Here is a 24,091-nt window from a genome sequence, read left to right as displayed (position 1 = left end):
ATGCAGCGTATCAACCTTCCCCATTCTATGTTACTTACTGCAACAGGTTAATTGAACTTTGATTGATCATTCTATGTTACTTAACAATGTCCACGATTACCATGGGTTTAAAGGACAGAAAATTCTTGAAGGCAAACAATATTCATTTAAAGGATTCATGTCTCGAAAAGCTGATGTTGTGCAGCTCATAGTCTCACCCGAATATTTTCTATGTATCATGCGGGTAACCCAGAAGCCGTTGTGACTGACAATGTGATTGAGAGACAATACATGGATCGGATGATCTATACAAGGTCTATGAGACGGTGTTGAGAGAACCTCCTATCGCGCAACTAGAATGTATTCAGACACTCCCACTATGCCCGTAAATCACGGCTGCACGATCAAAATCTGTCAAATCAGTACTATCAAATTTCCAGGCTGGCGTCTTCCGCTCAAAGAGAATATCAAGCTCTTCAAACGTCCTGCCCTTTGTTTCTGGCAGACACATAAATGCCCAAACTACCACCCCAACGCTGAGTCCGCCAAACAAAAACCCGATTTTGCCACCCCAATTTGCCTCGAGGGGGCTCATTGCATAGGGAAGAGCGGCTGTAATGACGAGAGAAAAGATATGGGCAAAAGAACATGCCACGCCCATTGTCTTTCCGCGTATTGCTGTGCTTGGGATCTCGGCAATCAAGGCATAAACAAGGGGGCCAAGACCGAAGTTGTAAATAAAGTAAAAGACAAGCAGCATAGATGACTTGGCATACAGGGCGGCCTTATTGGAAGATGGTGCAAGATCCAAAAATCCAATCAAAAACATCAAGACGGCAGTTGCGCAACAGGTTGAAATGTAGCCGAATCTCCTACCCCAGATTGACACCAAAGGCCATGAAATCACGTTCCCGACAATACCAAGCGCAAAGAGACCAAGAGAAAGATCGAATGCTTGATCCGTTGACACGCCTGCCAGCTGGAAAAAGTAGGTGCAATACGAAGACACAACATTAACTCCGCAGAGGAATTGACCGCTGTAACAAATTGAACATATTGCAGTACGTCGGAAGTTTGTGCCCTTGAAGCAATCAAGGTAGGCGGTAGTGGATACACACTGCTCTCCCAATAGAATGGTTTCCTTCATATGAGCCAGAGTATCGTCGAGATCCTGGGTATATCCAGTACGTTCCAGGGATTTTGTTGCTTCTTCGTATCGCGCTTTCTTCACCAGAAACCAAGGCGTTTCTGGGGCAAAGAGTGCTCCAAGAATGAAGAGCACAGGGAAAGCGTATTCTGTGATGAAAGGGATCTTGTACGCCCATTTGTCCGCCCGAGTTTCCGTTCCGCGCAAGATCCCGATTGCAATAAATGACCCAGCAACCTGAGCAAAGTTGTTGGCTGCTAGTCCGATACCTCGAAGACTAACAGGCAGGATTTCCGATATGTATGCGGGACCGAGAACGGGGAACCCACCAGTGAGGAGGCCAGTAAGGAGGTCTCCGGCGAAGATAATGCCTGAAGTGTTACCAAGAACTTCCATCAAGAGGGTTCCCAGAGACAGGGTTGTGCAGCATAGCAGTGTCTTCCTGGGTCCGAAACGATCGACGCACCATCCCGCCCAAATTGGAGCTACCAAGAAACCAATAATAGGTGCGTATGGGAATGCCGATGTCCAAGAAGACGAGAGGACATAAGTGCCTGAACCAGCAGGGTGTTCGTAACCAAAGTCTTTTCGAAATTGTGGGATACCGACCAAGCTGCCAAGGATTGTTGGATCGTAACCAATCACAAAACCAGGTAGAATAAAATAGGCTGCCCAAAAGATAGCACTTCTATGCTTGGAAAGGGCTTGCTGTACGGTCAGGTCATGTTCTCGGCGGGTAGCCCTTTGAGAACTCTCGATCAAGTCACGTTCAGCGTCATTCTTCAGATCTGGCGAGATATCCGTGGAGAGTTGGTTTTTAGATGGAGCCATGTTGCGTGGTTAATCTGGCTCGAAGTAGTAGAGACTTAGGTGCATGTATATACTCGCCGTTCCTATCCGAGCCCCCTTTAACATACTGTGATTGGTATAAGGCCGCCTTCCTAATCGAGTATATCCTTTGACTTGCTGTATAAATACACGTCCTAGGTGGGGCCAGGCCCGCGTTCTATTATCTTTAGCGTTTCTTTAGAGCTATAATGCAAATAACAGTAGCCGGATAGGTTGCATATCCCACAATATTGGGGAGAGGACTCACGAACCTAGTCGAGAATGTATCGAAGATTTAATTTATCACTCTTCGCAGGTTATCTGAAACAAGTAAGAGAGTCTGATTGCTGTGGCATGGCCTTATTAGGCTAGTATAGTTGTAATGCCGTTAGCTAGGGACTTGGGGCCTCTTTTCGTATTGCAATAGCGATGATTGGCTTACCTCAATTCTGAAAGCATATATGTCAACCTACGGACGGGAAAGAAATAAAAAAGAGGGGTTTAGAGAGCTTATCTCTATCCCTTGGTGGCTCCATGGCTGGCTCACTTGCTTCTTTGACTCACCTGCCTATTTGGGTAATATCTTGATAACCCTTCTCATTGGAGTGCTTACTTACATACGTGGTCAGTGAACGCCCAAGTTTGTTGGCTCAAGTTTGTGATATCAATTTCAAGCTCCATTTGACAGCATTATCAATTAATTCGGTTTATATTCCATGTCACATATTCCGTTATCTTTGAGAGACCCTACCATGGACCATCTTCCAGAGCACCATGAACATGATGATGTACCTGGAACTATTATTCTCGTCAATAAAGCGCATGGCAGCAATATATATGCTCAACCGAAACGAATAATTCTACAACCACAGCCCAGCACAGATCCAAATGATCCCCTCAATCGATCACAACAGTGGAAAAACCTCAATATCGGCATGGTATGTTTGTACACCTTTGCTGTTGGCTTATGCACAGCTGCGCCGTTCTCCACAATGAAACAAATATCCGAATCGCAACGAGTCAGTCTTGCAGATCTCAATCTTAGTACTGGATTCATGCAGTTGATGCAAGGATGGGCAAATCTTTTATGGCAACCTGTCGCCATGACATATGGCCGCAAGTTAGTCTACCTTGTGACCATTATATTCTCGATAGGACCGGTTCTATGGGTGCCGCTGGCTCATGGTGCCAGTCAATGGTACGCGCATTGCATTCTTCTGGGACTATTTTGTTCATCTGTGGAGTCTCTACCGGAATTGTCGGTCCAGGATCTCTTCTTCGCTCATGAGCGAGGAAACTATATGGCCCTGTACACTTTTGTCTTGTTTGGATCAAATTTTACTGCCCCCTTTCTTGCAGGGTTCATAGCGGATGGCTTGGGTTGGCAATGGGTTATGTATCTCGCTACAGTATTTTTGGGCATTTGCTCACTGATCCTCTTCTTTTTCATGGAGGATACAATCTACTTTTGAAAAACAACCGAGTGCAGGGCCCAGCAATATGAAATTGTCCCGGCAGATGACAATGAAGAGCCAGAGATCACCACTACGGAGCGACTTGAGACCGAAACAGCTACAGCACTAGGTCGTACTGGAATATCTACAGGCTTAAAATTTCGTCGGCGGAGGCTAGCACTGGCTACAATACTTCCTGGTCGTCCAACCCATAAGCAAATGGCTTCAAAGAGCTGGCAGTCGTTAAAGATTCCTTTCTTTTTTCCCAATATTTTGTGGGCCGGTCTCTTATACGGATCCAACCTAGCCCTTTATAGCGTGATCAACGCAACGATTTCCAGTATTCTAGGATCCAGTCCCTACAATTTCCCTCCGACAATGGTTGGTGTTGCCTATCTATCACCTTTTGTCTTCGGTGGAGCTGCATCCGTCTGGGCGGGAAAGATTTCAGATTATCTCGCCATCAAACTAGCAGAGCGCAACGGAGGTATTCGAGAACCAGAACATAGGTTATGGGGCCTTCTGGTGTCCGCACCTATTGCTGCAGGGGGGCTGGTCATGTGGGGAGTTGGGGCCAGTCAAGGGGCACACTACATGGTTTTAATCATCGGAATTGGTGTCACCACCTTTGGAGTCGTCTGTGCAAGTGCAATATCATTGGCATACGCAGTCGATTGTTTCAAAGAAATGGCTGGTGAATCCTTTGTTTCCATCAATATCATCCGGAATACAATAGGGTTTAGCTTTAGCTACGCCATAACACCATGGATCGAAGCAGTGGGTCTTCGAAACTGCTTTATCTCAGTGTCATTTATCTCTTTCTTCTGTACATATTCATTTGTCGTTGTAGTTATCTGGGGGAAATCATGGAGGAGGATGTCCGCAGAGCGATATTGGCAATTTGTTGCTACCGACACACAGATGGTCAAATAATCTAAACACTCCTCTCTTTAATAATACCGGGCCACATATGAGGCACAGTAGTCAAGTCAAATTAGGTAAAAAAAGATGGCTTGGTTAATGTCATTCTATAAATCGTCGCATGGGAAAAAAAATGATAATCAAGGGGCCTGATGAAGTCAATTCATACATATAAAGGTAAAGTTAGGTGACATTGAAGCCCTCCCGGTGTATTAGGTGGCTTGGAATGTTCTCAAGGTTAGTGTAGTCCCCAGAATAGCAGATATACAGGTCGATCCTACCTAGGCGTATCTTGATGATTTCTTAGGAGATGGGTTTTGTCTGCTCGGTTTTCTGAGATGGAGTGGAAAGGAAGAAAGGAGGAAGGGGAACACATGAAATAATCAGATACGTGCACATGCGAAGGGAAATTTGTTTTAGAATACGATCTCAAAAAGATCTTCCATTCCTCATTCCTTCTCGCTACATCCGCCCAGCTTTAATATGGTCATTTTTAGGCTGCATCGTGCCTATCTCGGTTTGACCACTTGGAGTATTCCTGAGGCCCCGGGGTCTATCTAGAGCTTAGTAGATACCTTTATTTTGCTCCTTCCTATATCTTTCCAGATTAGGAAATAGAAGATTACTGTATTAGGCAAGCGTGGCCCGTGCTCGCATGCTCGATTCATTAGTCATATCAGGGTCAGGTGTGTATGAAGGCCAACTAGGGTTATAGGAGCAAAATTCTTTTAGTCCCATGGGAGTTGTTAAGGCCAAGTTTTAGTATAGTAGGCGAGTAATATAGGTCATATAAAGAAGTAAGATACCCCCTAAAAACATGAGTCTAAACTAATAATATTTTAGAATCACGCTCTACGCCTAGTTTTATATTACCTAGGCTACCGGAAATATATCGGACCTTAAACATTCCAAGCAGATCAAGCAATTGAATATAGTAGAACTATGGTAATGATTATATACTATATCGTTACAATGTTTTCTATTACAGTATATGGTCTAGTTTACTACATTGGCAATAAGAAGCGTAAAGAGGCCATCAAAGCTCGCATGTCTACTAACCATGACTGGTTGGATATGACAGATAAGGACAATTTGGGATTCAAGTACACTACCTGATGATTATGAGTACTTCCAAATAATACTGCCTTCAGGATTACAATTCAAATCACGGATAATGTTTACACCCCATCCCAATAAGAGACCACAATTGATTAGCTATGAAGGAAGTTAGTTGAAATCATCATGACTTCTATTTATCCTATCTAAATTTAAGCCCTATATTAGAATCTAATTGGACCAATCCTTTGTTTCTTCCCCCCTTTCTCTCCCTATACATAGTATACTTAATTCTTCTTCACGTCCCCGAACTCGTCGACCGTGATATTTACTCCGGCGCTTCAGCCGTCACTATCACATCATCTTCGCACTCAAGCGCCTGTGAGGGGAGCATAGAATCCAAACTTGTTGTAAGGATCAAACTTGGTCTTGATGGCCTTGAGCTTCTGCAGACGATCAACGTCACGGCCGTATACCTGCGGAAGCTCCTCACCACCTATGGCGTAGTTGACGTAAGAGTGAGTAATCTCACCATTGCGGCTGGAAAGTTGGAGCTTCTCTCCGAACTCGCGGGCAACAGCGAGCTCAGTCTTGTTATCACCGGACCAGAACAAGAAGGCAGCCAGCATGTTGTGCTTGTTGCGCTCCTCCGGTGGGACAGCGTTCAAGTCATCGGGCAAGTCGCGGACACCCTTGCGACCATAGGACTCGAAGATGAAGGTAGAGGTGTTGTAGGTTTCAATGGCGACAAGATCAGCGAAAATGTTGTAGCTTTCACGCATGGACGCGGGCTCCCAGCGGACAATGGAGTTGACATAGCCGCCCCAATTCTGACTAGTGACACAGACCCGGTCGTCACGACCGAAATTGGTGACGTCAAAGAGTTTGTTCCAGTAAATATCGGTGATAGTCTCCTCATGGATGTGGCCGATAGCACGGTAGGCCTCAAGGTACTGGGGAGCAGCGGTGTCATAGCCCTGGTAGATAAGATCCATGACAAGAAGAGGCTGGAGCATTGTTAGCAAGTACTACTAGATGTGACCTGTGGCGACAATATCGACGCTAGTCACTCACCTTTCCAGCTTTGATATCGGGCAAGTTGCGGTAGTAACCGTTCAGGACAACCAGACCGGGGTCAGCAATTGTGTCCTCGAGCTTGTTCCAGGCTTCGAAGTACTCTTCGATCTTATCGGCCTCATATACGAGCGTCGTGAAGGTCCATGGATCCGGGTGGATGTCATAAGCCTTAACCTCGAACTCAAGGACAATACCCAAGTTGTGACCAGCACCACGAAGGCCCCAGAAGAGATCTTCGTTTTCAGTGGCTGAGGCAGTAACAACAGTACCGTTGTGGAGCGCGACTTTAGCCGAGACCAAGTTGTCAGCAGCGAAACCGTGTTCACCCTGGAGTACGCTGTGACCACCACCCAGGAGGGGACCCATGATGGAGACGCACTCGCAGAGACCATGGACTAGGGAAGACATGCTTATCAGTTGATCTTTCTTGGCTTGCTTGTGCGGGATTCACATGAGAGGGCATGGGAGATTACCAGCTTGCTTTCCATACGGATAAAGACCCTGGACGACTTCGTATTGAATGACACCACCGCCGGCATATGCAGTGTCGTTGTTGGGGCCGAGACCGACTTGATTGAGGCCACGCATGCGGATCTGAATTCCGCCCTGGATCTTGCTAATATCGTCGGTCCAGCCGTGGGTACCGGTGACAGCTAGGAACGGGACTCCGATCTCGTTGGCGACTTTGATCTGTAGAAGTGTCAGATAATGTTCCTTTTTCTTCTTGGACAGTTCATCTTATACCGTATTCACGACATCGTCTTCGGCAGCTACGTCGACAACGGCGAGATAGCCTGGGTGTAAACGGGGAGCAGCAGCACGATGGGTAACATCATACCATTCTGGGGAGCCGGGGAAGACAATGGTGGCGTTCTCGGAGAGCTGAGGTGTGAGCAATTCCTTGATCAGCGCCGTCTTAGCCTCAGCAGTGCCACTGGAAGGCACTGCGGCCTGGACGGCAAAGCTAAAGAGGCCGGTTGCCAGTATGTTCAAGGACTTCATCTTTTGATCGATTGTAGCTGGTGTTGCTCAGGCTGGTCTGGTCAGGGAGTTGTTAGATTGGAACGAAGACGGCCTGTCTGTGAGAGAAGAAGAGCAAGATGATGCTGGCGGAACACTCCATCTTTATAGATTTCCCAGGCCGTGGCCGAACCTTATCAGCGGTCTCTTACAAGCCCAGCTCTTCGTGGCATAGCCCAGAAAACTCCTCAATCCAATCTACTGAACCTCTCGTGCTGCCATGGTTGGATGAAAAGTATTCGACTATACGATAGTCCCGCTTTTGTTCGCGACATATCTTGGCCCGTATCAATTTGCCATCTCTTCGCAGACTATACTACATCCGGAATCGTCAGCAACGCCCAACAGAGTCTGTAGTGGACAGTAAATGGGCCTGTCTTACATGAGGCTTCCCGAGCTTCCCGCGATGCAGAATGTCCTCAAACCCATGCGTGACGGCTTGGCCGGTAAGCGCCATGCTCCAACAAACGGTTGGCAAGAGCTAGAAAGTGGCCCTCTTATCTGTTGTACGGAAAGGGCGGCCTGAGAGAGTCCCATCTACTTGGTAAGGCCATCCAGGTGCTCATTTCATCAGCCGAAGTAGCTGTAATCGGTACTAGCCAACCAGCTATCTCTGTCATCATCCACCGCTAGGAGTGCCATCTATCGTAAGCCCCTGATAATCGGTAAGACAATGCAACTGAACGCTCAACGAGCACCCTATGGTGCGCTATTACGGCTATTTCGCAAAAACGCTTTCCCGCATTTGTGATTGGTAGGCGGTCGGTCGCTAGCTGATGCGTTCCGATATAGTTGCGCCATTTTCATTGACGAACTGCTGAAGAATCGAGGCAAACTATAAAAATACGCGAAGCGCCTTTTCTTGCAAAAGGAAGCTTGGCAAGGACAATATGCTTGGCGTCTTGGCATATCAACGATTGTTGTCTCACAAACGGAAAGTCCAGGCGCTGCCGGTGTTGTTTCGGGCATTTGCAAGCGCCAACTTCATACATTGAAGCTAAATCCGTGCCTTAACCCCTCACATTTATCGGAGCAATTATCAGGCGAATTCAATATCCACTTAATTACAAATCGCACCGCTGACGATATCAAGGTTAATTACAAATCTCACCAGCTCACCCACTGTGAGTGAATGATCCTCACAGAGGCACAAGAACCCTGCTGCGTTGGACGCATATAAAAGCCACAGCTGCGGAGAAACAAAAAGCAATTCATATCACAAGCAAAACCGCCTTCGACAAAAATAGTAATTAGAAGCATTGATAATGGCTCCCACCACCGCTACAGCCCTTGTCACCAAAGGTGGCAAGCTGTCCAAGGAAACAATTCCTATGCCGACTCCAGGCGAACATCAGGTGCTCGTGAAGATTTCCCACGTCGCCCAGAACCCTACGGATGGTAATTTATGCTTCCAGTCACCCATTCTGTGATAACTAAAGCCAATTCTCTATCTAGTTCAATCCCTTGATGCCAATGCCTTTGGCGACGACGCGGTTCTCGGTTGTGACTTTGTCGGTACGGTCGAGAAAACGGGCGACAAAGTGAGCAGGATCAAGACTGGCACCGTGATTGCTGGTCTAGTTTGGGGAGGTCAGTTACGCTCTTGAATCTTCTCATTCTGTTCATCATATAAACTTTCATTTGAATAGGCGAGATCAAGGGATTAGGTGGCTACAGCGAGTACACCCTCGCAGATGAGCGCATTTGCTTCCCTTTGCCCGAAGGCATCACTCCCGAGCAGGCTTCCACAGTGCCCCTCGCCGCGTGCACAGCACTACTCGCCCTTTTCTCCAAGGACTGTCTCAACATCCCTCAGAAGTCTGGGGAGACTGTCCTCATTTGGGGCGGAAGCTGTGAGTCAAATCAATGACATGTGGTCCATCAATAGCACACGAACTCACGAATTGCAGCAAGCGTCGGACTTTACGCCATCCAGATCGCTAAGTACTACGGCCTCGATGTTGTGACGACTTGCAGTCCACGACACCACGATCTCGCCAAGTCCCTTGGTGCTAGTCACGCTTTCGACTACCGCGACGCCAAGGTGGCGGAGAGCATCAAGGCTGCTACGAAATCCAGCCTGAAGTACGTCTTCGACGCCATCGGCAGCGACTCGTCCTCTGTCACTGCATCGCAGGCAATCTCCGAACAGGGTGGCGTCTTGTGCACTGTTCGTCCGGGTAAGGCTTTCACCGAGAATGTGACCAAGCAGACTAAGGTGACGGATGTGCTTGTCTGGACGGCTTTCTTGAAGGAGCATAGATACAAGGATTTCTACTGGCCGGTAAGTCATCTTTGAGACTAAACATTTCAAGTCATTTATTAATCGGTTTTGCAGCCGCACAAGGAAGATCACGAGCTTTCGGCCAAGTTCTTCAAGGAACTGCCCAAGTTGATCTCATCTGGAGTCATCAAGCCGAATACCCCGAAGCTCTTCGGGAGACTCGACTCTGTGCTAGAGGGATTCCAGGAATACCGTGACGGGCTCATCTCCAACAGCAAGATCGTGTACAAGGTCTAAAGTTAGGAGATAGATTGTAAAGAAGTTACATGCCTGTTTCATATGATGCTACTGCCAATGCTCCTTCATGCATCGTATTGAATATGCCATACCGCCTGCATCCCGATGATATCGTTCTTTTCCCATGAAATTTACTACACATACGATCGTTAGCTTAAAACATGACATCAGCCTTCTTTTACTATCTCATAGCCTCGCTCTGAGTCAGCTAAATTCGTTCGGTCTCGTCAGCTGCCTCTGATCTTATCTCCTGGTGCGCGACAGATTGTTTCATAAAAACAAAACAGAGTAGCCCTGCCGCAACGCCAACGTTCAGGCAGGCAAAACTTTTTCATTCCTACAGAACGTACGAAGAAACTCTATTAAATATGGCAATCCTATATACTGAATCGATACCCACAGAAGTCATTACATGGAGCTGAGTAGGAGCAAAACTGGAATATGGCATCAGATCGGAACACGTCGATAAATCGGAGCAGTAGGGGCCACTTCTGTATTGGCTTAGTGTGATATTTTAGTTCAAAGCGGACAGTGATGTAACCTCTCCATGAAGAACCCGCTTAATGAGATCCTTGGTGTGGTCAACAAGGCCCTGAGCTAAAGTTTTCGGGATTCTGTGGAATATCCGGATGTCCGTGTGCTATCAACCCTGAAGCCTACTCTATCATTGCATATCATGTTGCATCTATGTATTAAAGTTTTTGAAACCTGTTAGTGTAGATATCATATGCCCAATATACGTTCCAAAGAAAGCCATTGACACGGGATATGGTTTATGCGACAGAAATTGAAATTACATTATTGTAATGTCCTTTTTAGTTATGCATAGGGACACATATAATCACAGTAAACTCACGGACGATCCCATTAACTCCTACAAAGCTTTCCTGTGGAGGTATGTAGTCGACCGGAAATACAGCTCGGAGAACCTCTTCCACTACTAGGTTCAGTTCCCGCGCTGCAAAGAGGCATTAACAGAAGCCAATGCTTGGGGGTTTCAACAAGACTCTTCAGAATCTAGGGGTTCCTCTCAGTTCTCTGAACTGGGGCTGAATAGTAAGATTTCTGGTGACGTGGAAATGGAAAGCTTGGCATGCCGACTGGAAATGAATGGAAATTGCAAGCGCAAGCGACGCGCCCCACTTAAAGGGTACAGTGCCAGTTGTAGTAAAGTGGGGATAAGATAAAACCCGAGAGTTTGGCTGAACGTTTTAGTTGAACATTTTGGGAACTTGTAAGCGCCGATGGCTATAAGTGCATATGAGCGAGGCATTTAGAACACTCATGATCCCCAGCCAGATAGTACACTGGGATTGGTGTAGCCGAGGACACACAATCTAATTATAGTTCAGATGTATTATAAGAGGATGCATCAGGATTCAAGCTAACGGGGGGAAAGCGCACATTCCAGCTGGTGGCGAAGTGAGAAATAATATATACTAGCCCCTCATCAACATTGTGATCTGACTATATTCCCCTGCTTTCCATCGGACGTCGGAGAAGATGATTCAAATATTGTGGTGAACTGTGACTGAGAAATCATTCATATCATCGTACTTTATACGTCTCAGAGGCGCAAGTCTGTGCAGGATTTTCGTTCACTGACGCAATATGTATAACTCGAAGATTGAGTGCATTATTGAATACTTGAATCCACTCGTGATAAACTGAATACTGAAGCTGCCCGTCAATTGCGTCGTTTGATTGATGAACTGCCAGTCGCTACCAAAGAGTACTTGGCAAACTATGCTGAGATTCAAAACAGTATCAGGAACTGTCAATAGGGGGCTGTGGGTTATATGTTGAACTGAGCACTACAAAACGTAAGCCTCCCAGACAAGCACGAAGTTCATTTGGACCCTGCCCAGTCAGCTCGTCTCATTGATCACCTGTATGATGAAATCTTTTGCACCCCAATGAGCATTCCTCAAGCTATCGCAAGGATTCGCCTCGTGACGGCGGGGATTCAACTAGGGACTCCGAGGATCCTGCGGTTGGAAACAACTAAGATCCCAAGCTGCCAAGAATTCAAAACCGTAAGGACAACCTTGAAAGCTTGTAGGGGTATTTGTAGAATAGCTCGTTGGATCCCAATATGCCAATTGGTTATCATTTTCATTATCCTAGGCGGCAACCTAGGTATATAGTCACGGCAAACCTCATAACACTAGGTGGGATATAGCAGTCAAAACGGTGGATTAATTTGGAGACAACCAGCATTTCATCATATTGGGGCAGGATAATATCCATGTACGGATTCAACAAGGCAGACGTTTATCCAAATAGATTTAAGACTACCGACCTCAGAGAGCCCACGTATCAGAGCTTGGTGATGCAGTGACATTGACACCGATCATAACACTAAACAAGTGTACAGTTTACAAGTCAAAAAGTTTTGTATTCATATCTAGGCCATCAATCTAAATATTTCAGTGACGTCTTCTATCTTGCCTAAAAGAACTCTCTTTCTTTCGTCGCCAATCCAACTTCCACATACCCCTGAGATCGCGATAGTCTTCTACTTATTAATACTAAAATCCCACGCTTCTTAAACTGTATACCATACCTTGCTGTACACGAGATTCCGTCACAACCTTCCAAGGAATTGTCGATATTTTCAAATAGTATCATGTTACGAATGAAATAATTAACAGGGCGCTATGCCAATTATGTTGATTAGTGAGGATGATGGTTGTCTGTTCGAAGAAATGGATATCTTTTATAAGCACTCCAGATACCGCCTTCTATGTTTGTCACAATACTTTCAAAATTCATATCCCGTTCGCGTATTCCAAAATAGCCTTATTGGGTGTTGAGAATACAAGGAACTGGATACTTGTGAGAATTTTATTATTTGAGCCCAGAAAGTGCATTGGTACTTTGGGGTCTCTATATATTTCTCAACAATATATATATGAGTAAGCTTTAGGTCCTCATCCAATATCGATTTTGAAATTGAAATGTTGAAGATGAGCTGATCATACCAATTAATTCGTGTTTGTTGAGATATCTCTCATGTTACTGGGCAATACCTGGAGTGATTCAAAGGATTCGTTGATAACGGAAGTCCTTCTCGGCCCGTACCCTATGTTCCGTGTAGGGATTCTAGCCGAAGATTAGTAGGAGCAAACTAACCTTCCAGCTGCTATTGGAGCCGGACCGAGACTCCTCTTTTAAACCGTTGGAAACCAGATAATCATATTTGGTAATTAGATACAAGAATATGGAATCGCTTCGTGTGTGTGACAGATCCGAAGTCGCTCAACACAAATCCCTACAAAGCTGCTGGGTTATCATCGACCAAATCGTGTATGATTTAACATCTTTTGTTGAATTACACCCGGGCGGATCCAAGATAATTCTCCGGTACGCAGGGAAAGACGCTAGTCGGGCATTTAAAGGCATTCATTCTGATGATACGCTGCCAAAGTATATCAAAACTGAGTGAGCGATATCATATCATGTACTTCATAGGATTGACGGGATACTAACTTGTTTGGTTTCACATAGAGATATCGTAGGCAAAGTCGATACACCAACACCAATCCCCAAAATGACTGTACAAACACCCAATACCAAAGAGTCCAATGGCGAGCTCTCCACCCCATCGCCAACCCCAAAGCTGCGACTGAGGAACATTTTGAACATGAGTGACTTCGAAGTGGCCGCGTCCCAACGGCTCTCTCCCAAAGCTTTTGCTTGTAAGTCTTTTCCTCCTCCCTCTATTACCTTTTGCTAGGATTGGAATTGACATTCAATTGTGCAGTCTTTAAAGCAGGGGCGGAGGACGAGAAAACAGAGCAATGGAACCGCAACTCCTGGCAGCTTGCTCGATTCCGACCTCGAATCTTGCGCCCTGTGGAGTCTGTCGATTTGTCCACCACAATCCTGGGAACAAAAGTAAGCGTTCCGTTTTTCATTGGACCAGCAGGTGGTGGCAAGCTTGCCCACCCAGCCGGAGAGATCTTAATGACCCAAGCCGCTGCGAAGAATGGTGTCCTTCACTGGGTGTGTAATATGGCTGGATGCACGCAGGAGGAGATGGCATGCGCACGCGCTCCAAACCAGACCACATATTGGCAGATCTACGCCAAAACCGATCTGGAAGTTACAGAGAAGGAGATCAGACGAGCTATTGAGCTTGGGTACAAAGGCTTTGCGTTGACGGTCGACGCTATTCGTGGAGGAAAACGTGAACGGGATCTGCGAATGGAAGCTGCAGAGTACGAGGTGCGTGAAATCCAGATAACCTTTGAAGATATAGCGGAGCTTTTTCTTGTTGACTATTGTTCAGGCCTCACACCCCGATGAACCCGAGGACGACGAAGATGACACGCCCACGACTGGCGGAATTAGTGCCCAACGCGGGTGAGCATTCTAATACCCCTTCATACTGTTAACTTGAGACTCATGTTTGAATAATATAGAGCGGTATGCTCGTCTTTTGATTGGGACTCGGCCATTACGTGGCTACGGGGACTGACAGATTTGCCCATCGCCATCAAGGGTATTCAGTGCTGGGAGGACGCAGCCCTGTGCATGAAGTACGGAGTACACCCCTGGTTGTCAAACCATGGTGGACGACAACTTGAGGGAGCGCCATCAGCGATTGAAACGTTGATCGAGATCCGTCAAAATGCACCGGAAGTGTTTGATAATTGTGAGGTGATTGTCGATGGCGGCATCATGAGAGGTGCCGATGTGGTCAAGGCGATTGCACTTGGTGCGAAAGGGGTGGCTCTCGGGCGCGCATTCTTGTACGCATTGGCATTTGGAGAGACTGGCGTCAGCAAGGCTATTCAAATCCTCAGGGCTGAGATGGAGACTACCATGAGTCTCTTAGGCGTGACTCGGATCGAAGATCTGAATCCATCATACGTGGCAATTCGGGATTCTGCTGTTCGGTCCCGCTTGTAGATCCATACATTGGATCATGGATAAGTTAGTGTATATAATGGTGTTAGTTTCATGTGATAGAAAAGAGAGTGTCAAGATTTGGTCCCGGATTTTGTGTTGAGGCAGCCTTACTGCCTAAGGTGGATGAGACCTAGTTGATCTTCCTCCTATCTCTCCCTAGTCATTAGCACTAATTCAGCCTACGGTCTTCTTCTCGCCTTGTGTTTCTACAATCTATCCGCCCTACCTGAAGCTGATTTTTCATGACGCAAACCCCACCATTCCGATGCTGGATACCTTAATATCCTCCGTTGAAGGGTCGGAATATGTACTTGGTCTGTAACTTGGAACCACCTTTAGTCAAGTATAATAGAGCCGTACGCACATATATGAGCAGATAATAAAACCGACTTTATAAAGAACAATGAATTATAATCAATCTTGAGTTACTAGGTTTTAAATAAATTTGCTAGCGATCTATATTTAGTCATGGCCTTGATGCTCCCGAATCCCACTCCCATTGGGCATGAACAGGGTATTGCTATCCACTTTGCGCTGATCCTCGAGCTTTTCTGCTGTCTCAAATCCCGCAACTGGTAGCTTATACTGCAGTTTCTTGCCTTCCATTCCAGGAACAGCGTGTGGGAAAGACAAGTATTCCGGTAGTAAGCCAAGCTGACGCAGTGCCGTAGATTGGTCCCAACTGATGTGTTCATGATACAGTCTATCCCCACGAATATTCACCACTGCATAGAAAGGAATGCGGAGGGGAAGATGGGTCGGCGGGATACCGGGAAGACTAGAGTTGGAATTATTAGAAATTGACAAGAAATAGCATGGCGGAACAGCATTCATGAAGTCTGTATTTGCCAAATAATAGATAGTTCACTTACAGCCAATCGACCTCTTTATCGTGGTTGAAAATGAAAATAAATTCGTCCACAATGCGGTCCACGCCAAGCGTTCGACTGACCAAGTTCATTTTGATGCTGTCGGGGTTGCTGAAGATAAAGTGATTGCGATAGAAGTTCGTAAGTTGCTTTCTTCCAATACCTCCAGTCATCTAATTAATGAGGGTCGATTGATTAACAAAGGGTTCTTTGACTGAGAGAAAGTGGGGATCTCCACTCCTTGGTGGGAGGACATAAGGACTCCTTACCGTAGGAATGTGATTGACATATGGCTCTCGCACCATAGTAGCCATTGTCTTCTCAACCGATCGATTCTCAAATTCCCAATATGTGTGCTCATCCCATATTTTTTCCAACTCAAATATGGGACCACCAATATACTTTTTGATGAAGGTCAAGCTCCGCGTATGAGCCACCGCTGCAGCAGAATAGACAAAGCCAGGGGTATGTGGCATGATGAAACCCGTTGCAACCTCGGGGTATGTATAAATTGTCAGACCCTCTTTCTCCGTGGGCACTGTTTTGCCCCCTTGATGAACCAGCTGAGGCTTAGAGGTGGAAGTGAAATCAAATTCAGAAGAGAAAGTGACAATAGCGACGATGTTATCGGAGCCTTTTACAGCTGTCGCAAGTTGTTCTGGAAATGATGGCGCATATTCCTCGGGTGTTCCATACACTATTTATCCCACCGGATTAGTTACCTGCCGTTCAGAATTGAGGGCGAGGGAAAAGCTAGGTCTATAACGTACGGAGTATGCCGAATTTGTCTTTCACGTCGCATTCTTCTAAGCTCTTGAGGCTCTCAATAGCTTTATCGAGGAATCCAGCTTCTAGTGACCAGTCTTCGGGTTCGGAGGTCTTCCGCGCCGCAAGGCGCAAAACAGCATACCCCTCCTCGGCCCATTTGTATTGTGGGACGGGATCAAGAGTAGTCGATGGGAGCTCTGCAGAGGGAATATACGGCAAATCATAGCCCGGATCTATCACAATGAGACCTGGGCCATGCCCACGACGGGAAAGTGGAGGCTGTAAAGTAACGTTTGGTGCTAAGGTCACCCGCGGGGCGTTTGGGAGCTCTTCGAGGCCTGGGATATCACTGGAATCGATGGAAGACATGTTGATGCGGAGATTAAGTTCAGCGGTTATTTGCATATAGTTGCAGCGATATTAAATCAAACGGGAAAGCTAACAAGCGCTCTATTTGAAGATAAATAACGTACTCGATAGCGGGTTATCAGTCGGATATCAGAGGGGTCGGAAATCCGGCTACACACCTGCGGGCCGGAACGTTTACGAGATAACGTTCCACTATCCGGCTAAGGTTCACACCAACGTGTTATGATGCACTCATCCTACACTTTGTATAATGCGGAATTGGAAGATGTTGATTGGGTTGACAAACAGAAATGATAGCTAAATATATATTTGGTTATACAGTAACCCGGTTATAATGATACCGGATATAACGATCAGAATCTACTGCTTCAATTGATCCGCTATACGAAAGTCGTTACAACGATATTTTTCCTGTATCTATAATGTATCATTATAAAAAAGGTTTCACTGTAATATGAGTAGAGTACTGCGTAGTGGATTTTTCTTTAGTTTGAACACCTCCACTTCGCCCAGTGGCACTTGTACTACAGTAGAAGACATGAAAAAGTGAAAAAGGAAATCACGAGGCTTTATTGTAGCTTTAACTAATACTACTCTATAAACATGTCGTACGGTAAAACTCACTCTTCGAAGGTTTCCACTCAATCAAAACAGAAGATGACAGTGGGGAAATTGTGCGACATGAGATATATAGTATTTGAGGTCTAGATTTTGAATGAAAACTTATGCCCGGTACTCGGCCCTGATGATGTACAGGTACGAATAAAATTTAGTAGCATGGTGGCCTGGGCATCATCATGTGTCCCAATAGAAAGAACATTGCTAGTAAAAATCAAATCCACAGACGTCAGCCTTTGTTCCCAATACAATATTCACTACATAATTGGGTATGGTTCATGGATCACTCACCTGAGATGATTGTGCTTGTCCAATACATGGAAAATAGCGTTCGTGCCAGCCGGTTGGGCACGTTCACGATAAGCGTTTAAGAAGGCGATGGCCCCATCAAAAGCCTCCTTGCTGCATTGAATGTTAAATCCGTGTGCCCGAAGCTAGAATAGTAGATTGAGTGAATCACTTACACCTCCCACTTGACAGTACCAACGTAGGTCGGAAGTTTGATAGCATCTCTGGGGACGTGGTAGATTAGTAATTTAGCAAACAAGGGGAAACGGCCGATTGGAGAGTATATCTCTGGACTTACAGAGCTGGTGAGTCTTTTGGTAGACTTTTGAACAGACCGAGTGAAGACCGAGGCTATTTGTGGTAGAAATGGTAAGCTAATGATCCTTATGTCAATGCGATGAACTTACCCCCCAGACATCCTCGGCATCCGATCCATAGTATCGCTGAAGAATCTTTTGACGAATAGGACGAGTTCGGTCGTACCAGAATGGCACACTCAGATATATCACGCCAGCCACCGGTGGGAAAATGTCGGATCTGGTCACAGTGCGCTCAGGGTCACCTGCCGCATACAGATTCATGGCGATATGAGCACCACCGGAAGAGTGCCCGAATAGCACTACTTTGTCAACAGAACCATTACCAAATTTTGGAGAGCTGATATTCTTGTAGATCCATTCTCGGACAAGCTGTACGTCGTCGGCGCCCGCAGGATACTTGATGGTTGTTTGCTCTGCTTCCTTGGAAGAAACTTCGTCCTTTTTGTAGGGGACGAGTTGGTGATTAGCAATCACGACAATGATGCCTTGTTGAGCGAAATAATTTCCTATGTTTCCCCAATACTTTTTGTTCCAGACCTCAGTCAGATAACTCCAGAATAGAAATAGAGGTGTGAAGACCAAACCTTTTGGCTCCATTGCTTGTCACCAGAAAAGAAGCCACCACCGTGAAAAAAGGCTAACACGGGACTACCGGGCTCTTTATTTTCAGGAGAAAAGTAAACGTCGAGAACGTTACGTTCCGCGGGACCATATCGATGATCACGGGTAACATGCACTTTTGGTGATTGTGCTGGAACGAATGGCTCATATATTTGGCGCCAGGTCTTTTGCCCCCAAAGATATCAGATGTCAGTAAAATCAGAAGGCAGATACTTTGATTTCCTAACTAACCTCCTCATCGCCAAGATTGAAGCGATCCGTATTAAGGGCGATTTTCTCGTAAACCTCGTTGTAAGCGGCTTCCATGATGAAAAAAAATAGAGGGCTTGAGAATTGACTGAAAATCTTTAGGGTTGAATGTGAATTCTACAAGAAAACAACAGAAGTACCTATGTAGGTATGGATAGTATGCTTGATAGCCAATCACTGTTACGTCGGCACTTGCACTTGGTGCTCGGCCCGAATACCTCGAGATACGCGGATAACCAAAGTGTTTCCCAGGTTAACCTCAATCTGTCTCAATCCGAGTCGTTGAAGATTAGGCCCCCTCAAAGGAAGAAAAGAAAAGGCTTCTGCTCGCTAAGAGAGTAAATGGCATAGAAAACATACTGAAATATAGGACGCTTAAATAAAAAATGTTTTCCCAAGCTGCTTGATTCTCCCACGGATTTGACTTCAGGAGATATCGAGTGAAAGCCAAGAAGCGGGGGAACCCCATCCTTATCAGTCAAGACGAACCTAGGTAGCTTCCCCGGGTAAATGGCAGCAAAGAAACATAGAATCATACGACTCTTCATCTCTTCTCTTTCTTACTGTGACTATGCCTCGACCAAAAATCCGCCCAGAGGACCGGGTCCGCGCTTATAGAGCATGCGATGCATGCAAAACATCCAAGACGCGATGTGACGCTAAATCCCCCTGCGCCAATTGTATCAAGAAGAATCGCTCTAACAGATGCACTTACCATGCCGCGTCCACGGGCCGGGGAGGTCGACGCAGATTGAAATCCCGATCACTCTTGTCTCCTGTCGCGGATACTAATCCCCCTGATGAATTTCCAAATGCAGTTCCCGAGCCGGAGGATTTAATTTCGATCCCTTACCTGGCCACCGGGTTACCCCCGTCTGTCTCCGATGGATCGTCGCTATCGGGAAACACACCCTTGTCGATGCCTACGGGTGATGACCTCCCCGTGGGGCAGATCCCTGTCGGTGAAGAATCTCCACAAGAGCACTTTGTAACGGGATCAAACGGCGAAAAGTGTGAGCATGGCCTTCCCTACAATGACAGAGACGTTTGCCAATTCTCCTGATTGTGCCACAGTTTATATTGGAGAGAACACCTCGCTATCATTTTTGGATTATCTTCGACATAGTCTGAGACCATGGGTGGGTGCAACCTCATTCACCGAAAGCGAGCGCGGGAACACTTTACTGGAACCGGAAATGGATGAAGTCGCTGGCGAGGAAGTCCATTTAGACCTAGCAGAGAAGCGCGAGCTGTTCCAATCTTATTGCGAGGTGGTGCGTGTATAATTTCATGGCTGTCATCCTGCTTCACGGATGTAGATCACTGACCTTCCACTTTAGTCAAGTGGCATTTTGCATCTGTTCGCCGATGATGAAGTCGAGTTACTTCTCACGGCAAACACCGGAAATGATTCCCCAAAATATAATGGCGAAGACATTGCGGCTATGGACGCAGCATTAGCTATTGGTGCGCAAGCCCGGGCATCTGCACCGCACGATGCATACAACGCTATGACACTCTTCACCAGAGCGCGATGTGTCGCTTTCCAAGACATGCTTGCCAATCCTAGTCTCGCTATTGTCAGATTATGTCTCCTTTTGTCATTTTATACTCTTGGTGCATCCCGACAGAGCGCTGGATCCATATATCTTGGAATTGCTTCCAAAGCGGCCGTCGTTCTTGGTCTCCATCAGCCCATGAGCTGGAAGTCCCTCAAACTAAAAAGTGGTTATGGTGTAAGGTAAGGTGCATCCGAAATATCAATTTGGTCTTTGAACTATAATTTCTAATCTTGCTATATGTAGGCTACGCATATGGCATAGTTTATGCATATTAGAGGTCCTGACGAGCTCCCTTCTTGGCCGACCATGCACCGTTCCACGGGCAACCCGCCATAACGTTCAATCACTACCCTTCGACGCCGAAGAGCCAGCATTTAATGCGGTGTTGAAAGGGGTCGTGTTACTAGATGACATATGCTGTCAACTCAACAGAGGTGCTATGAACGATATCCCCACTGCCCAAAACCTCCTTCAAAGGCTTCGGACATGGAGCCGGGATCTACCACCATCGCTTCGTCGGTTCTCCTACACCAACGGAGTATCGATGGCTTATTCCGATCGCAAAAAAGCCTTCGGTAGTATCCATGTGTCTAGTCTTTATTATTTCGCTGTCATACTCGTCACTCGGCCATTCCTGATCGAGACTTTTATGACAAGAATGCGCCAGCAATCAGGCTTATCGTCGCAAGGGCCGCTTGATCCGCAGCGAGCATCCCTGGCACAAGTCTGTATGATATCAGCCATGCATATGGGACATCTGTGTCAACAAGTAGCCTCTGTTATGACGGCTTCAGACCTGCCATTCGGGAACCTGGGATTGTTCAAGTGAGTGTTCGATCCTGCTGGTGTATCTTTATGATAGAGTTTCTAGCTGACGCAAACCGATTCAAGATCCTGGGCCTTTGGAAGTGGTTTAGTTCTTGGATTCTCAATATTTGCTGGAGAATCACAGGACGATCTGCGAGGCGCATTCTCTGGTGTTGTTAATCTTCTCGAAACAGCCGGCGCTGTTAGCCCTCAATCTAGGGTGTATAGTAAGACACTCCACGAGCTAGAGGAAACGATCAATCTCTACCAGCGTCTGGCTTCTCGCAAGGCTCGCTCTGTAGCAGACCAGTATGTTGATGAAATATTGGTCTTTGACACGGGACAGGGTGTATCAATGTCGTCAATGCAAAATTCTGGGCCGCAAGATTTCACACCAAGAGCAGGACCTGACTTGGAAACTAATTGGCAAATGTCGAATCATATGGTTCACACAGAGATTAATGCCGATTTATTTATCGATGAGGGATGGGAGGACCTTGGGTACCAATTCTCTGACAACTTTGCGCTGGATTTTGGGGTGGCTCTTCTATAGGATCTAAATTTAATCAAATGAATTATTAAAGCTCGATAACAAAGCTCCAAAAGTACGATTCAGTCGCCTCTCAGTCTGACAAGTCGATAGCCTTTGAAGTCTTGTGGTAAAATTGAGTAGCACAAAATTGACTTATGACCTAGGTAAACAGCTAGTCTGTCTATCACTCCAGTTTCTGAAACACAAATACATCAACATCGATACTCGAGGGCATTCAAGCGATAACTTGATTGATTTCCTCCCCCATCATTTCCCAGGAATCCCCTTGTGGTGGGGAAGTCAGACGTTGATTTCCATCTTCTTGGTAACTACTTGCTCTTTCTCATTCATCACGGCCGGCTCTTCCGCAACTTTCTGGCCAAGAATGTTCTGTTCTCCTTCAAAGATAAACGCAATCTCTTCGAGAGTACGGTTCTTGGTTTCCGGGAACAGGAAGTAAATCAAGAAAATGAGGACGAAGAGCAAGCAGCAGAAAAGGATGTAGTATCTCTGGCCGATATCGGCAAGCGCGATCGGGTGGACAAACTGGCCCAGAATCAACGCCAGATTGGCTGTCATCAGAGCGGTTGAAAGACCAAATGAGCGCAGCTTGTAGGGGAAGATCTCCACCGTGTAAGCATAAAGCATAGGGGTCCAGGCAATATTGAAGAAGAAGCAGGCAATAAAGATGAAACCTAGGACACCTTTGGCTGTAGAGGGATTTCCGGTCCTGTGGAACTCCATCGAGAGAACGGTCCAGCATACGTAACTGCAGAATAGGCCGACTGCAGAGATCAAAAAGAGGGTACGGCGACCGAGCCAGTCGATCATGAGAGCTCCCACACCGACAGCTCCCGCGAAGTTCGCAATCTGAAGAATACCATTGACTAGGGTCTGTTCCTTGGTTGCTGTGATGCCGATCGTGTCAAGGACAAGGGTAAGGTAGTAAGTGACCTAGATAGCGAGGAAAGAAAACCATTAGTTTCGAGTTCTCGTAGGACGGATAGTTAATTTTGGAGTGGGAAGTGGAATAAATGCCATCCGCTTTTTGGGGTCGTGATACTAACCAGTCCAGTGCCGGACCACTGCGAGTAGAATCCAAGGATCACAGCAATAAGTGTCCGACGGCGATTTGCCTGGGTGCGAAGCATTTCCTTCCAAGGGACTTTGGTAGCTCCTTCTTCTCCAGTCTCCATGTGTTGCATGATTTCCTGCATCTCGAAATCAACTATAGGGGATGCTTCATCCCCACCGGCATGGTGTTTAACAAAGAACGCTCGAGCTTCTTCGATGCGGCCTTTGGATACCAGCCAACTAATGAATTAATTAGCGAATTTATTCCTCGTGATTGAATGGAAGGGAAACTCATTTACCGAGGCGATTCGGGGAGGCACCAGAAGAAAGCCAACTGCAATACCGGCAAAGCACCTTGGATAGCGGAAGGAATTCGCCACGACCAGCTGGAACTCAAAGTAAAGGAGCCATAGGTACCCCAGGCAGCAATAATGGCACCGATATAGAACGACGAGTTGTACAAGGCAGTCAGCTTACCACGGTGCGTAGGGAAAGCAAGCTCCGTGATGAGAATGGGCGAGGGCTGTGCGACCATTATGGTGCACGATCCGATCAGGTAGCGGGAAACAATTAACATGGCAACATTCTGCGAGGCGGCTTGGAAGATGGCGAATGCCACCATGCCACAGAGTCCGATGATCATTGGGAATCGGCGGCCATACCGATCTCCTAACCAGGAGACAGGGAAGACCATCAAAACCTTTCCAATGGGATACACGGCATTCAGGGTTCCCAGAATTGCCGAGTTTGGATGACCGAAGTAGGTCTTCCACTGCGTCAAGGACTGGAGACCGTTCATCATAGAGGCTTTACTTCGAGTCAGTCATGCTCAAGACACACGTGATGACTGAATGATGTTTCTTACCGTCATATCCCACGGCACTGGAACTGACCAGAGGCACAAGCAAAATCAGATTTAACTGAATAAGATGCCAGGTTCTGTACCAGGGCTTGCGGTCTTTCGGCAGCACCGCGTGGATGCCCTCAAACTCGGCATCGGTTCTGTTCTTCTTTTGAAGGAAGCTGAGCCCCATTTTCTTCAAGTATATAGTCCGTAAGGATTGTCAAAATGAGGAGTATTCTTTCAACCGGTT

General features: G+C 46.4%; 8 protein-coding genes across 8 annotated transcripts; 3 read left to right on the top strand and 5 right to left on the bottom strand.

Annotated features, from left to right (window-relative positions):
• Window positions 1-343: 343 nt before the first annotated feature.
• On the bottom strand, window positions 344-1,957 carry PEX2_087650 (Major facilitator superfamily domain, general substrate transporter; the record flags this gene model as incomplete). Its single annotated transcript, XM_016746035.1, has 1 exon — window positions 344-1,957. One exon carries the CDS (start codon window positions 1,955-1,957, stop codon window positions 344-346), a length of 1,614 nt encoding a protein of 537 aa, XP_016601640.1.
• Window positions 1,958-5,756: 3,799 nt separating this feature from the next.
• On the bottom strand, window positions 5,757-7,464 carry PEX2_087640 (FAD-binding oxidoreductase; the record flags this gene model as incomplete). The annotated part of the gene is made up of 4 exons (XM_016746034.1): window positions 5,757-6,392; window positions 6,460-6,857; window positions 6,936-7,152; window positions 7,207-7,464. 4 exons carry the CDS (start codon window positions 7,462-7,464, stop codon window positions 5,757-5,759), a joined length of 1,509 nt encoding a protein of 502 aa, XP_016601639.1.
• A 1,283-nt stretch (window positions 7,465-8,747) lies between these two features.
• PEX2_087630 (zinc-binding alcohol dehydrogenase family protein) lies at window positions 8,748-10,003 on the top strand (the record flags this gene model as incomplete). The annotated part of the gene is made up of 5 exons (XM_016746033.1): window positions 8,748-8,880; window positions 8,938-9,072; window positions 9,132-9,335; window positions 9,393-9,766; window positions 9,821-10,003. 5 exons carry the CDS (start codon window positions 8,748-8,750, stop codon window positions 10,001-10,003), a joined length of 1,029 nt encoding a protein of 342 aa, XP_016601638.1.
• Window positions 10,004-13,556: 3,553 nt separating this feature from the next.
• On the top strand, window positions 13,557-14,920 carry PEX2_087620 (Aldolase-type TIM barrel; the record flags this gene model as incomplete). The annotated part of the gene is made up of 4 exons (XM_016746032.1): window positions 13,557-13,704; window positions 13,770-14,233; window positions 14,298-14,371; window positions 14,431-14,920. 4 exons carry the CDS (start codon window positions 13,557-13,559, stop codon window positions 14,918-14,920), a joined length of 1,176 nt encoding a protein of 391 aa, XP_016601637.1.
• Window positions 14,921-15,382: 462 nt separating this feature from the next.
• On the bottom strand, window positions 15,383-16,926 carry PEX2_087610 (uncharacterized protein; the record flags this gene model as incomplete). The annotated part of the gene is made up of 4 exons (XM_016746031.1): window positions 15,383-15,698; window positions 15,793-15,962; window positions 16,059-16,486; window positions 16,560-16,926. The coding sequence occupies 4 exons, from the start codon at window positions 16,924-16,926 to the stop codon at window positions 15,383-15,385; spliced, it is 1,281 nt and encodes a 426-aa protein (XP_016601636.1).
• A 905-nt stretch (window positions 16,927-17,831) lies between these two features.
• On the bottom strand, window positions 17,832-19,079 carry PEX2_087600 (alpha/beta hydrolase; the record flags this gene model as incomplete). Its single annotated transcript, XM_016746030.1, has 5 exons — window positions 17,832-17,946; window positions 18,009-18,056; window positions 18,131-18,183; window positions 18,240-18,674; window positions 19,005-19,079. 5 exons carry the CDS (start codon window positions 19,077-19,079, stop codon window positions 17,832-17,834), a joined length of 726 nt encoding a protein of 241 aa, XP_016601635.1.
• Window positions 19,080-19,941: 862 nt separating this feature from the next.
• Window positions 19,942-21,944, top strand: PEX2_087590 (fungal specific transcription factor domain-containing protein; the record flags this gene model as incomplete). The annotated part of the gene is made up of 5 exons (XM_016746029.1): window positions 19,942-20,035; window positions 20,097-20,296; window positions 20,363-20,763; window positions 20,828-21,409; window positions 21,476-21,944. 5 exons carry the CDS (start codon window positions 19,942-19,944, stop codon window positions 21,942-21,944), a joined length of 1,746 nt encoding a protein of 581 aa, XP_016601634.1.
• A 279-nt stretch (window positions 21,945-22,223) lies between these two features.
• PEX2_087580 (Major facilitator superfamily domain, general substrate transporter) lies at window positions 22,224-24,031 on the bottom strand (the record flags this gene model as incomplete). The annotated part of the gene is made up of 4 exons (XM_016746028.1): window positions 22,224-22,877; window positions 22,991-23,237; window positions 23,297-23,804; window positions 23,863-24,031. The coding sequence occupies 4 exons, from the start codon at window positions 24,029-24,031 to the stop codon at window positions 22,224-22,226; spliced, it is 1,578 nt and encodes a 525-aa protein (XP_016601633.1).
• Window positions 24,032-24,091: the final 60 nt, after the last annotated feature.

The sequence above is a fragment of the Penicillium expansum genome (genome assembly GCF_000769745.1).
Source record: "Penicillium expansum strain MD-8 chromosome Unknown contig294, whole genome shotgun sequence".
Lineage (NCBI taxonomy): Eukaryota > Fungi > Ascomycota > Eurotiomycetes > Eurotiales > Aspergillaceae > Penicillium > Penicillium expansum.
This window is presented reverse-complemented; position numbering and strand designations above follow the sequence as displayed.